Source organism: Portunus trituberculatus, chromosome 32, assembly GCF_017591435.1.
Source record: "Portunus trituberculatus isolate SZX2019 chromosome 32, ASM1759143v1, whole genome shotgun sequence".
In the NCBI taxonomy this organism is placed as follows: Eukaryota; Metazoa; Arthropoda; class Malacostraca; order Decapoda; family Portunidae; genus Portunus; species Portunus trituberculatus.
This window is the reverse complement of record NC_059286.1, coordinates 3,358,290-3,372,585: the sequence shown is the minus strand read 5'-3', so window position 1 is coordinate 3,372,585 and position 14,296 is coordinate 3,358,290. Positions and strand designations below refer to the sequence as shown.

At 37.2% G+C, this 14,296-nt stretch overlaps 1 protein-coding gene across 1 annotated transcript in view; it reads right to left on the bottom strand.

The window, feature by feature from the left end:
* LOC123511845 overlaps positions 1-14,296 on the bottom strand; it is a 62,382-nt gene that overhangs the window by 9,200 nt on the left and 38,886 nt on the right. The window contains exons 20-22 of the mRNA XM_045267897.1: positions 2,756-2,835; positions 1,002-1,125; positions 339-533 (exon numbers count right to left, since the gene is read on the bottom strand). Coding sequence (XP_045123832.1) covers positions 339-533; positions 1,002-1,125; positions 2,756-2,835 — 399 coding nt within the window. The remainder of the gene's footprint in view (positions 1-338; positions 534-1,001; positions 1,126-2,755; positions 2,836-14,296) is intronic.

Below are 14,296 nucleotides of genomic sequence, written 5' to 3'. Positions count from 1 at the left end.
GTGTGTGTGTGTGTGTGTGTGTGTGTGTTTACATGTTTCTCTCTTTCTCTGAATACTGAATTTCTTTTGTATGTATGTACATTATTTAAACCTTTTGGGAATTACTGTAGTTTTGAATTTTCTTTGGAATTTCAGATGCCTCTCCTTTCATTATAGTTTGTTAATAATGTTAGTTAGTGTGTTTCTCTTTCTCACCTTCTCTCTGAGGATTTCTTTATATATACATTGAAAGTTTTTTAAGTTTCTTGCATTCTTGTGATATCTGATGCCTTCCCATTCATTATATTCTGTTATTATAGTTAGTATGCAATTCTGGTTCTATTTTGTAATGGGCACACCGTTATGGCAGCTGAAGCCCGGGTCATCCAGCAGCCAGTGGGAACCATTGAAGTGAGCGGTGGTGTTGGTGGTGCCGGTGAGGGACATTTGGTTAGGAGGGCAGCGGTAGTTCACCACGTCACCCTCCCAGTAGTTGTTAGGGATGGGGCCCACTACTTCACTCCCATTGAGTTGTGGAGGTCTGTCTGGTGCCACTGGGAATAGAACAGTGCATAGAATTAAGTATTGAGGTATTTTTGTGTTTAAGTCGGTGTTTATTGTGTTGTTTTGTCATTAGTTTTATTTGAAAAGACTTGATAGTTATAAGTAGGCATATATTAAGTTATTCATAAACAGTATATTATTGTACATAAATCTGAAAACGTATTGTGCACCCATTGTGAATATCATTAGCTATATACAAAAAACTCTTGATAAATTAAAGTAAGCATCCATTAAGTTATCTGCAAACAGTATTTGAGTATGTTTCATAAATCAGAAAAAAAGTATTGTGCACCCATTGTGTATATCATTAATTATATACTTGATGAATCTAAGTAAGCATACAGTAAAGTTATCCATAGACATTGCATCATGAGTCAAGTTATGATTACATCTCAATGTCTGCCTAAAGAATTCATGTTTTCCATCATTTGCTGCTTGTTGGTTGACGACAAACTCACATATTCTGCAACGTAGGATTTCTGGGTGTACAAAAGTCCAGCTGAGGGTGTCAGGCTCACAGGTGATGTTGATGGAGGTGTTGAGGTTGGCAAACAGTTTGTCATCAGGACATGCCAACTCCACCTGGGAGGAAAAAAAAAAGAGATTGAGTATAATGTGTGCTATAGATCTTCATTATACGAGAGTTTTAACCCTTTGACTGTCACTTGGTACACCTTCTATAATTATTACCAATCACTGTAAAAGATCTTTTCTTGTTCTACAGCTACATCCAATATTCAAATTAGGCTGAAATTGTAGAATTATTGATTTTTACCCGTACCTTTTTTTGCAGGTCCATATAAGGATTCATACAGGGTGGGGCGCGGATACTTCCTGATTTGAGAATGAAATAAAAACCTGTTCACACTTCACAATTCTTTATTTTTCTTTTATGCCTTTCACACAACTTGAGATTTACTTTTACATTGTTTTAAAGACAATATCTTTTAAATGTCCACCTCCATTGTCAATACACTGATTCAGACAATTTCTTTTTCTACTCTTTCCAGCATGTTGAGCGGTATATTCTATTTCAGTTCGAATCTTCTGTAGGTCTTCCATCTGTACTCTTATAAACCATTTGAGATATCCCCACAGGAAATAATCACAGGGGGTTAAATCAGTGTGTGCTCACACTGCATGCATTTCAATGGGATTCCTGAGAGAAGCTTTTCACTGACTGATTTCCCTGAGAGGAGACTTAAACTGACCAGCGCACTCACCTGATTTAGCCCCCTGTGATTATTTCCTGTGGGGATATCTCAGATCCCTGGTTTATAACGACCGTCCACAGACCCTGGAAGACCTACAGAACGCCATCTGAATTGAAATAGCCAATATACCGCTCAACATGCTGGAGAGAGTAGACCAAAGCTCCCGAAATCGTCTGAATCAGTGTATTGACAATGGAGGTGGACATTTAAAAGATATTGTCTTTAAAACAGTGTAAAAGTAAATCTCCCATGTTGTGTGAAAGCTATAAAAGAAGAATAAAGAATTGTGAAGTGTGAACAAGTTTTTATTTCATTCTCAAATCAGGAAGTATCCGCGCCCCACCCTGTACATCGTATATGTGGTGATAATTGTCTTATATTAGAGTGAAAGGGCTAAAGTCTGATTTCATTTATCTTACAAACTTGCAGAAGATTAAGCATTATGGCAGACAGACAACAAGATAACTTTATTAAACCTTTTGGAGTGATGAAACAATTAACAACACAAATCTTTATATTCATCTATATTAAAGGAGATTAAAAAGAATAGATTTCTTGCAACTTCCTTCTATCCAGTTTATTTGTTGGACATGGGTGTAGAACAAGTTAAGGTGTCTCACAGTGATTAGTTTGTAGGGAAATGTGTACTGAATAAGTGAGCACCACCGTAACCTGGTATATTCTGGTGACCTCAATTGTTTAATGCCTGTAGGGAGTCATTATGGTCACAGAGGCAGGCTGACTATACCAATATAAACCATACCAGAATTTTTCAGAATTTATGAAAAACTGAATGAACTAGAAGAAATACTTTGAAGAAGAGCTGAAAAATTTAAATGAACTTAAACAAAAACTGAATGAACTAGATGGACAACATATAAACTTAAAGAAATCCCTGGAAGGAAAACTGAATATACTGATCAATTTTAGACAACCAAACAACCAGGCATAGCAAAATCAAGTAACTTAGGATTGGTGAGGGTTCTGTTGGCACCCACCTGTGTGTCGACAACCCTGCTCCAGCCATTCCAGTCATATGTGCCGGGTGTCTGGGGTATTGGGGGATCACTCTTGCACACTGAGAATGGAAAGGGTGGAGCAAAGGACAGATTAGGAAAATGTGCTGTCTTATGTCTTGTGATATATGCTTCCCCCCTTCCTTTTTTTTTTTCTCTCTCTCTCTCCAGTATGTGTGTGTTTCACTGTTTGATCTGCAGCAGTCTCTGATGAGACAGCCAGACGTTACCCTACGGAACGAGCTCAGAGCTCATTATTTCCGATCTTCGGATAGGCCTGAGACCAGGCACACACCACACACCGGGACAACAAGGTCACAACTCCTCAATTTACATCCCATACCTACTCACTGCAAGGTGAACAGGGGCTACACGTGAAAGGAGACACACCCAAATATCTCCACCCGGCCATCATCCTCTGGCTTGTGAAGTCATCGCACTAACCACTGAGCTCCCGGGTGTGTGTGTGTGTGTGTGTGTGTGTGTGTGTGTGTGTGTGTGTGTGTGTGTGTGTGTGTGTGTGTGTGTGTATTCACCTAGTTGTAATTTTACAGAGCCTGGGTATCATACTCGTGTGGCCCCGTCTTCATATCTACACACATCCAACTTTCCTTTAAAACTATGCACACTCCTCGCTGACACCACCTCCTCACTCAAACTATTCCACACCTCCACACATCTCTGTGGGAAACTATATTTCTTCACATCCTTCAAGCATGTTCCCTTGGCTATCTTTTTACTATGCAATCTCGTAGTTCGTTTTAAGTTTTCTCTCAACATCATTTGCTCATTATCCACTTCATCCAAACCGTTCAACAGTTTATAAACCTGTATTAAATCCCCTCTTTCTCTTCTTTGTTCCAAGGTAAGCAAATTCATTTCTTTTAATCTCTCCTCATAGGTCATTTCTGCCAATTCCTGAACCATTTTTGTTGCCATCTCTGCAATCTCTCCAACTTCCTTATATGCTTCTTTTTATAAGGGGACCAAACCACTCCAGCATATTCCAATCTTGGTCTAATTACCGTACTAATTAATTTCTTCATCATATCTTTATCCATATAATGAAAGGCTAATCCAATATTTCTAATCAAATTATATGTTTCTCCAAACATCTTGTCAATATGAGCCTCAAACTGCCCATGGTCTTGTATTATCACTCCCAAATCCTTTTCCTTTTCCACCTTTTTCAACACTACTCCTTCACCCATCTTATATGACCCTCTTGGCCGTCTTCCACTCTTCCCATCTCCATTACATGACTTTTGCTCAGATTAAATTCCATCTCCCACCTCTTGCTCCACTCCCAAATCTTATCCAGATCTGCCTGTAAAATTTCACAATCTTCTTCACTCTTCACACACTACACAACTTCGCATCATCCACAAACAAATTAATATAACTGTTTACTCCCTCTGGCATATCATTAATATAGACAAGGAAAAGTATTGGTGCCAGCACTGAACCTTGTGGGACTCCACTCTCCACCACCAACCAGTCCGACTTTGCATCCCTTATTACCGTTCTCATCTCCCTCCATCTCAAGTAGTTTTCCATCCACTTTAACACTTTTCCCTTCAGTCCTCCATAAATCTCTAATTTCCATAGCAGTCTCATGTGAGGTACCTTGTCAAAAGCTTTTTTTAAATCCAAATATACACAGTCCATCCATCCTCTCTCTCTTGTATTTTGTCAACCACTCTTGAATAAAAGCTCAGTATTTGTTACACATGACCTCCCTTTCCTAAAGCCAAATTGATGATCCGATAATAACTTATGATCCTCCAGGAACCGTATCCAATATTTCTTTATCACCCTCTCACAAATCTTACCGACCACACTTGTTAGAGACACAGGTCTATAGTTAAGAGGCTCTTCCTTACTGCCTCCCTTATAAATGGGCACCACTTCAGCTCTTTTCCACTCTACTGGTACTTCCCTGTTTCTAATGAGCACCTTATAATATCATATAATGGATCAATCAATTCTTCTCTACATTCCTTCAATAATTTTCCTGAAACTTCATCTGGTCCCATCGCTTTATCATCTTTAAGTTCCTCCAACATTTTATATAACTCCTTTTAGGTATCTTAATGTCATCCATGTGCACATTTCCTTCTACATTCTGAGGCTTTACAAACATTGTTTCTTTAGTAAATACTTGTTGAAACCTATTATTTAGCAATTCCACAATATTCTTAGGGTCATCTACTATCCCTTGCTCTCCTTTTAATCTTTCAATGGACTCTCTCTTTTAAGTTTACCATTTATGAACCTGTAAAACAATTTTGGATGTTCCTTACTCTTGTCTACAATATCTTTTTCAAATTTTCTTTCTTCCTCCCTCCTTACCCTCACATACTCATTTCTCACCACTCTATAATTCTCCTTATTTAGTATATTCCTGCTCTTTTTCCATCTTTTCCAAGCCACATCTCTCTTTTCTTTAGCCTTAACACAAGTTGCATTAAACCAATCCTTTCTTCCTTCCTCTCTTGGTTTATACTTTGGTACAAATTTCATAAAAATCTCTTCTTTTTTTTCACTTCTGATTTGTAACATCTCCCAATCTAATGTTCTAAAATAATTTTTCAAATTTTCTGTGTCCATCTTTCTATAATTCAATCTACCACTCCTGTATGTCTCTTCTCTCCTTCGCTGTGTTATTGCCATCTGCATTTCCATAACCACATGATCACTCTTCCCCAATGGACATTTATATTGTATATCCCCACATAGGTACACTTCTCGTGTTAACACCAAATCCAGTCTAGCCAGTTCATCATCTCCTCTATATCTAGTATTTTCTTTCACCCTCTGTTCCATCATATTTTCCATCATTAGATTAAGAATCTCTCTCCCATGCTTCCTCTCCAACACCACTTACTAGATTTTCCCAATCCACTTCTTACAATTAAAATCTCCTACTAGTATCACCTTTCTTTTCCAGTTAATACACTTTCCAAGCTCTGTAAAGTATCCTTGATCATATTGTTGTATTCCCTTAATGTCCAAGAATTTGTTTTAGGAGGTACATAGGTCACTATGATTATTAATTCTTTTCCATCACTTTTTAACCTTATGCTTATCACTAATGCTTCCCATACCAAACCAAATCCTTCTTCGTCATAATCATAACTCCTCCTCCACCTTTACCCTCTCTATCCTTTCTCCATATATTATATTTATTATCCAAATTTACCTTTGTTTTTTCATGTAATTTTGTCTCAGTCAAACACACTATATCAGGCTTCTCCACCATCACATAGTCTTGCAATTCTAATCTACTTGACAGTATCCCATCTATATTAGTATACATTACGGTCCACCTACTGTTCCCTCTAGGGGTTCCTCCGCATTCCTTCTTTCCACATACCATTTTCTGACTCTCTCTCACAAGTCTCCAAAAAAACTTTTCTTTTTCCTCTTCAGACCATTCATCATTTTTCCTTCTCGCCTCTTCCAACAATTCCTTATATCTTCTCCTCCTGTGTGTGTATTTACCTATTTGTATTTACCTATTTGTGTATTACAGGGCCCGAGCTAAGCTCTCTGTGTCCTGTCTCCTTGTCCACTCCTGTTATATCTCTCTTTCATCTGATTGACACACACCGCATCAACGACATCACTGCTCAGTTTATTCCACTTATCAATACTACGATGCGGGAAACTGTATTTTCTCACGTCATTTAGACAGATGTCTTTATTAGCTTTTTTCCATGTCCTCGGAGATGATTACTTGTGGTCACCTTTATCAACTCTCTGTCCAGTATGTCAATCTTGTTCACCAATTTATACATAGTTATCATGTCTCCTCTTGTTCTTCTCTCTTCTAATGTGGTCAGCCCCAGCTTCCTCAGTCTTTCCTCATAGTCTAACTCCTGAGTCCTGGTACCATCCTTGTTGCCAGCCTCTGTACCCTTTCTACCTTCTTCACATTTTTCTTCATATGCGGTGACCAGACACAAGCTGCATATTCTAACTGGGGTCTTATTAAGGTACATAATATCTTCTTCATCATTCCTTCATCTAGGTAGTGGAATGCAAGGCCAATATTTTGAAGCATGTTATATGTTTTCCAAAAATCTTGTTAATGTGTTTCTCCGGTGACAAAGTGTTTTGCAGTTACTCCTAAGTCTTTCTCCTCATTGGTCTCTTTAATTTTCTCATCACCCAGCCTGTAATCCCAGTTTGGTCTGTATCTACTTCTTCCCATTTTCATAACATGGGTCTTGTCTATATTAAATTCCATCTGCCACTCCTTACTCCACTCATATATTTTATCAAGATCTTCCTGTAACTTGTTACAATCTTCCACATTCTTTACTCTCCTCATAATTTTAGTATCGTCCGCAAACATGTTCATGTAACTGTCAATTCCTACTGGCATATCATTAACATAAATCAAAAACATGATGGGACCAAGCACTGACCCTTGTGGAACTCCACTGGTTACCTTCTTCCACTCGGACTTCCTTCCTCTCACCACTGTTCTCATTTCTCTTCCCACTAAGTAATTTTCCATCCATTTTGCTAGTTTATCATTTACTCCTCCAATCTTCTTTAGTTTCCACATCAGTCTATTGTGTGGTACTTTATCAAAGGCCTTTCTCAAGTCCAGGTAGATAGCATCCACCCATCCCTCTCTATGTTGTAGTATGTCAGTCACTCTTGAATAAAAACATAATAAATTGGATACACGATCTTCCTTTTCTGAAACCAAACTGTCTTTCACTCAGAATGTTTTCACTTTCTAGATACTCACTCCACTTAGCTTTAATTACTTCTTCACATACCTTGCACAATATACTAGTCAACGATACTGGTCTATAATTTAGCGGTTCCATTCTACTACCATTCTTATATATAGGCACAATGTCAGCTCTTTTCCACTCTTTCGGGACTAATCCTGTTTATGGAGGTTTCCACAATATCAAATACGGGGTTCAACAATTGATCCTTACATTCATTTAGCAACCTCCCAGATATGCCATCAGGCCCCATTGATTTATTAATATCCAGATTGCTTATAATTTTCCTTACATCTTCCTTAGTAACCATGATGTCCTGCATTTGCTTTATTTCCGTAGGTCTTCCTCCCATAAAATGCTCCTCCTTTGTAAACACTTTGCAAAAGTTGTCGTTCAAAATTTCAGCTATATCTCCAGCATCCTCATATACTTCTTCCCCGTTTTTTACCTTTACTATTGCCTCCCTTATATTTAGTTTTCCATTTATGAATTTGTAAAACATTTTTGGGTCACTATCACAGTTTTCCACCACCCTCTGTTCATATTCCTTCTGTGCTGTTCTCCTTACTTCAACATATCTATTCCTTGCTGTTTTGTAACTTCTCTTGATAATACATCACTGTTTTTCTTAAGTTTCTTCCATGCCTTTTCTTTGTTCTTTTTTGCTTCTTCACAATTTCTATTAAACCACTGTTTATTATTTAAAGTCCTCTTTCTGTAATATGGCACAAACTTTTTCACAGCAGAGTTATACAAATCCATAAATTTATCGTATTTCAATTGCATATCCCTTTCCTGGTATACCACGGACCAGTCAATTTCATTAAAGAACTCCCTTATATGGTTATAATTTAATTTTTCCTCCCTGTGTTCCACAATCTTATTTGTGCTTAATTCCGTATCCAGCTCAAAGCTTAGGACATCATGATCGCTTCTCCCCAAGGGACATTTATGTTCAATTTCCTCTTTTAGAAAGATGCCCCTGGTAAATACCAAATCCAACCTTGCTGCAACATCTTGTCCCCTGCACCTTGTTGGTGATCTCACCCACTGTGTCATCAAGTTATTTGTTGCTACCTTTAACAATTCCTCTGCCCACTCACCACCGTTCACCACTTCGTAGTCTTCCCACACTATTTCTTTACAATTAAAGTCTCCAACTATCATCACTCTATCCTTTCTGATGAGTTCTTGCTTCATTCTGTCTAGAGTATTTCTCATCACCATTTGGTACTGTTCATATTCCCAAGCACTGGTTCTGGGTGGTATGTATACTGTTATAATATTAATGTCCCTCTTGCCATCTGTTATAAGCATATTTATCATTTCCTCATTTCTCTTACTATAGTTCACCTCCTTCACTATCAGATCTTCCTTAGTAAGAACCATTATACCACCACCTCCTTTATTTTTTCTATCATTTCTCCATACTTTGTAGTGTTTTACAACAAACCAGTCTAGCTTTATTTCGGGCCTTAGCTTTGTTTCCACTACACACATTATGTCCGGTTCGTTATTTCTTAGGTAATCCATACATTCTAGCCTCTTAGACAAAAATCCATCTATATTTGTGTAAGTCACTTGTATTCCATTCCTAGTCTCTTTCTTCCATGTAATGTCTATTCCGTCTGTTTTATCCACCACTTCTTTAGCCTCCCATTTCTCATCCTCCAAAAAAACTTGGTCTTTTCCTCCTCTGTTCTTTCGTCATTCCTCTCTTTCACTTCAGTTACAAGCTCTTTCATTTTCATTCGCTCATCCTGTGACATATTTCTTCTTATGTAAATTGTTTTGGTTTCCTCAGAGTCCTTAAGTTTCCAAGCCCTCCTCAACAAGGCCTCAGCTGCCACCTGAGACTTTAATTTCAATTTTAATGGTCTATTCTTGCCTTCCTCAAAAGCTCCCAATCTCACACTTTCTTCTACCTCAGCATATAGGTCCTCTTCTTCCACAGAGATCTTGTTCAGTAAAGACTTAATCCTGTCATTTTCCTTATCCTCCTGTCCTGCCAGTTCCTGTTAGTTTCCTCCTCAATCCTATTATGATCACACATTTTTTCTTTTCAGCAATATCTCTCACCACATACTCATTTTCCTTTAGTGCCTTTACCATTTCCCTCTGTAATCCCTTTATTTTCCTGCTTTTTTTTCACTATCTCCTAAAGGACCTTTGTACCTCCTGATGTTCATGGTTCACTTCTTTCATCCTGGTATCAATTAGATTAAGGTATTCCTCCTTCTTCAAGTCCCCTTCGGATATTTTCATCTATATTTCCAGGAGTTTAGCCTCCATCTCTTCACATTGATTCCTTAGTTGTTGGTTTTCTTTCTCCATCTCTACTTTTTCCTTCAATAGCTCTTTATTCGCTATCGTTAACAAATAGATCTCTTTTTGAATAATCATTCTCCTATAACTCTATCCAGTTTTTCTTCTATGGACAAAATGTTTAGGAACTTACTTTCCAGTGCCTGAACTCTTGCATCCATATCTAATTTCTCCAGTCCTCTTGGCGTAGTTATAAAACCTTCAAAGTCCTTCTTCTCTGATACAGGATCTATGTCTTTTTGTTATTCTATTATTTATGTTATGTTATGTTTTGTCTAGCCATATTTGTTATCAGCTGATTACGGCCAAAACAATCACTGCCCACACTCTCCTCTCAGGGACCACTCTCCATATCCCTCACTTTCAACACTATGCGACAGTAGGACATTAACAGGACACTAACTTAGAGTACCGGGCCCTGTAACACCATAGGTATTTTCCTTCTTCCCTCCACAGCCAGAGACAGCCGTCCTCTCTCAGCGGCGTGTGTGTGTGTGTGTGTGTGTGTGTGTGTGTGTGTGTGTATTTACCTAATTGTATTTACCTAATTGTAACATACGGAAAAGAGCTATGCTCGTGTTGTCCCGTCTCCATATCTATTAATGTCCAGCTTTTCTTAAAATCATGAATATTCCTTGCGTTGACCACTTCCACGTCTAAACTATTCCATGCTTCCACCCTTCTATGAGGAAGCTATATTTTTCACATCTCTCCTATAAGTGGCCATTTTAGTTTTTCCCATGCCCTCTCGACATTCTTCCATTCCACATACACAGATCTTCCCTATCCATTTTTCCATGCCAATCATCACTCTGTATATTGCTATCAGGTCTCCCTTTCTCTTCTGTTTTCCAGGGTTGGAAGTTGCATTCTTTTCAGTCTGTCTTCATAAGTCAAATCTCTTAAGTCAGGCACCATTTTGTTGCAGCCCTCTGTACTTTCTCTAGTTTCCTTATGTGTTTCTTTAAGTTCGAGCCCACTGTATTGTTGCATATTCAAGCCTCGGTCTTATCATTGCAGTAATTATTTTCTTCATCATTTCTTCATCTAGATATACGAACGCCACTCTTATGTTCCTCAATAAGTTCAATACTTCTCCAATTATTTTGTTTATATGTCTCTCTGGCGATAGGTCATTGGTAATTGTCACCCCAAGGTCTTTTCTTCATGACTGGTTTTATGTCTTCATTTCCTATCTTGTACATACTCCTGATTCTTCTTTCACTCTTGCCAAACTCTATTTTCTTGCATTTTGTCGTGTTGAACTCCATTTGCCATGTACAGCTCCATTTCCATATTCTGTCCAAGTCTTCCTGGAGTAGTTCGCAATCTTTGTCACATCTCACTTTTCTTAACAATTTTGCATCGTCTGCAAATAGGCTCACATAACTGGACACCCCATCCACCATGTCATTTATGTAGACTGCGAACATTACTGGTGCCAACACTGATCCCTGTGGAACTCCACTCTCCACCAATCCCCATTCTGATGGTCTGTCCTTAATTATTGTTCTCATTTCTCTTCCTACCAAAAGTCTTCCATCCATTTTAGTAAACTGCCATGCACTCCTCCTACCATTTCAAGTTTCCAGATCAGTCTCTGGTGTGGTACCTTATCAAAGGCCTTTTTTAAATCCAGATATATTCCATCAGCCCAACCATCTCTTTCCTGTATTACATCTATCACCCTCGAATAGTAACATATCAGGTTTGTCGTGCATGAACGCCCTTTCTAAAACCAAATTGACACTCACAAAGTATGTCATTTTTCTCCAAGAAGTCTGTCCATCTAGTCTTCACCACCCTCTCACACATCTTAGCTACCACACTTGTAAGTGACACTGGTCTATAGTTCAATGGGTCTCTTTGTTACCTGATTTATAGATTGGGACAATGTTAGCTCTTTTCCAGTCTTGGGGCACTACACCTTCCCTTAATGAGGCATCAATTACTTCACAAACTTTTTCTGCCAATTGCTCCTGCATTCTCTTAAAATCCATCCTGATACCCCATCAGGTCCCACAGCTTTTCTCACTTCTAAACTCCCCATCATGTTCTTGATCTCCTCCACCGTTACTTGAAACTCCTTCATAATCCCTTTCTGTTCCATTACCAGTGGTTTGTCAAAAGCAGTCTCCTTTGTGAATACCTTCCGAAAGCATCCATTCATAGCCTCTGCCATTTCCTGGGATCTTCACTGTATACTCCATTTACTTCTAAACTTTCAATACTTTCTCTATTTTTGATGTTGTTGTTCACATGTCTGTAAAAAAGCCTTGGTTGGTCTTTACATTTATCAATTATATCCTTTTCTTGTTTCTTTCTTTCTTCTCTTCTAATCAACACATATTCATTTCTTGCTCTTTTGTAACTTTCCCACTGCTTAATCCGTCTTTTCCTTCTCCACCTCTTCCATGCATCCTCTTTTCTTGTTCTAGCCTTTTCACATCTATCGTTAAACCAGTCCTGCTTTCCAACTTCTCTATGTTGTCTTATTGGTACAAATTTTTCTCACCTTCTTTGTATATTTTATAAATTCCTTCCACTTTTCTCAAATTTTTTAAAAAGGAAATTTCCTTTTAAAAAATTTTTTTTTAATTTGTTTTAAAAAAAAAAAAAAAAATTTAAAATTTAAACCCGTTTTAACCCTTTTTGTTTTTCCATTCTTTTTCCCAATTTTTTTTTTCCCCCTTTTTGGGGTTTTTTTTAACCCTTTTTTTATATTTTAAAAAAAACTTTTTTTTTTTTTTTTTTTTAATTCCTTTCTTTCCCTTTTCATTTTTTTTTTTTTTTTAAAATTTTCCCCTTTTTTTCCCCTTTTTTTTTTCCCCAAACCCAAAACCTTTTTCTTTTTTTATTTTATTGGGTTTTCCCCTTTTTTTTATTTTTTTTTTTTCCTTTTTTTCCCCCCCAAATTTAATTTTTTAAAATTTTTTGGTTTTCTCCTTTTTTTCTGTTTTTTCCCAAAAACCCCAAATTTCCTTTTTTTTTTTTTAAAATGGTTTTTTAAAAAATTTTTTTTTTTTTTTTGGGTTTTTTTTTTGGGCCCTTTTTTATTCCTTTATTTTTTTTTGTTTTTAATTTTTTTTTCCCTTCCTTTTTTTTTTTGGTTTTTTTTTAAATTCCTCCCAATTTTTTTTTTCCCCTCCTTTTTTTTTCCTTTTCCCCAAAATTTCCTTTAATTTTTTTTGGAAAGGAAATTTTTAAAAATTTTTAATTTTAACCTTTAAAACCTTTTTTCCAATAATTTTTTTCCCCTTTTCCCCTTAAATTTGATTCCTCCTTTTTCCCCCCCCATTTTTTTCCCAAACCCTTTTTTTCCCAAGCCTTTTTTTTTTTTTTCCCAAATTTTTAAAATCCAAATTTTTTAAAAATTTAAAAATTTAATTTCCTTTAAACCTTTTAAAATTTTGTTTTTTTTTTTTTAAACCCCCCTTTTTTTTTGTTTTTTTTTTGTTTCCTTTTTTTAAAAAGGGCCCTTTCCTTTTTTTTTTCCCTTTTTCCCTTTTTCCTTTTTTTTTTTCCAAAATTTTTTCATTTTTTTTTTTTACACACACACACACACACACACACACACACACACACACACACACACACACACACACACACACACACACACACACACACACACACAAGAGAAGATTGCTGAGAAAGTGGTGAAGGTTATTAAATCAAATGAGACATTGGTGAGGGAAACTGTAGACAAAAAGAGATGTGTGGTGATATTTGGTGTGGAGGAGGATAAGACACCGAGTAAAATGGAGAGAGAGAAAAACATAAAAAAGGTGATAAATAATATCATTAATGTGGTGCAGGAGGAGGGAAAAGACCTAGTACAAGAAATAGAGGACTTCCATAGAATTGGAAAGTTCACAAGAGAAGGTATGAGGCCAATAAGAATCAAACTTAAGTCACAAAAGGATGTAGATGAATTGGTGGAGAAGTCATGGAGGCTAGCCCAGCAGGAAACAACAAGGAAGATTTGGTTGAGAAGAGATCTCGGTGAAAAGGAAAGAGAAATGTTAAATGAGTTGAGAAAGGAGGCTTTGAAAAAATGAAGAGAGGACAGAAGAGGAGAAGAAAGAGTTTTTCTGGAGAATCTTGGATATGAGACTGAGGAAGTGGTTCATAACCCAGAAAAGTACAGCAAGAAAGGACTAAAGAAACTTACATGAGCGAATGTAATGTATTCCAACATAAATGGAGTGATATCGGGATTTTAGAACTCAACGATTACTTGAGGGACAAGAACCCAGATATTGTGGGTCTTACTGAAACAAAACTGAGAGAGGGAGAAGACCTGATGATGGTTGGAGAAGGAAATATAATGTTTGGAAAAGAAATAGAGTAGGTAAGATGGGAGGAGGAGTGATGTTGCTGGTTAAAAAGATATAAAGGTGGATCAAGTGAAAGAAGGTATGGGAAAGGCAGAAGTGCTAAAGATCAG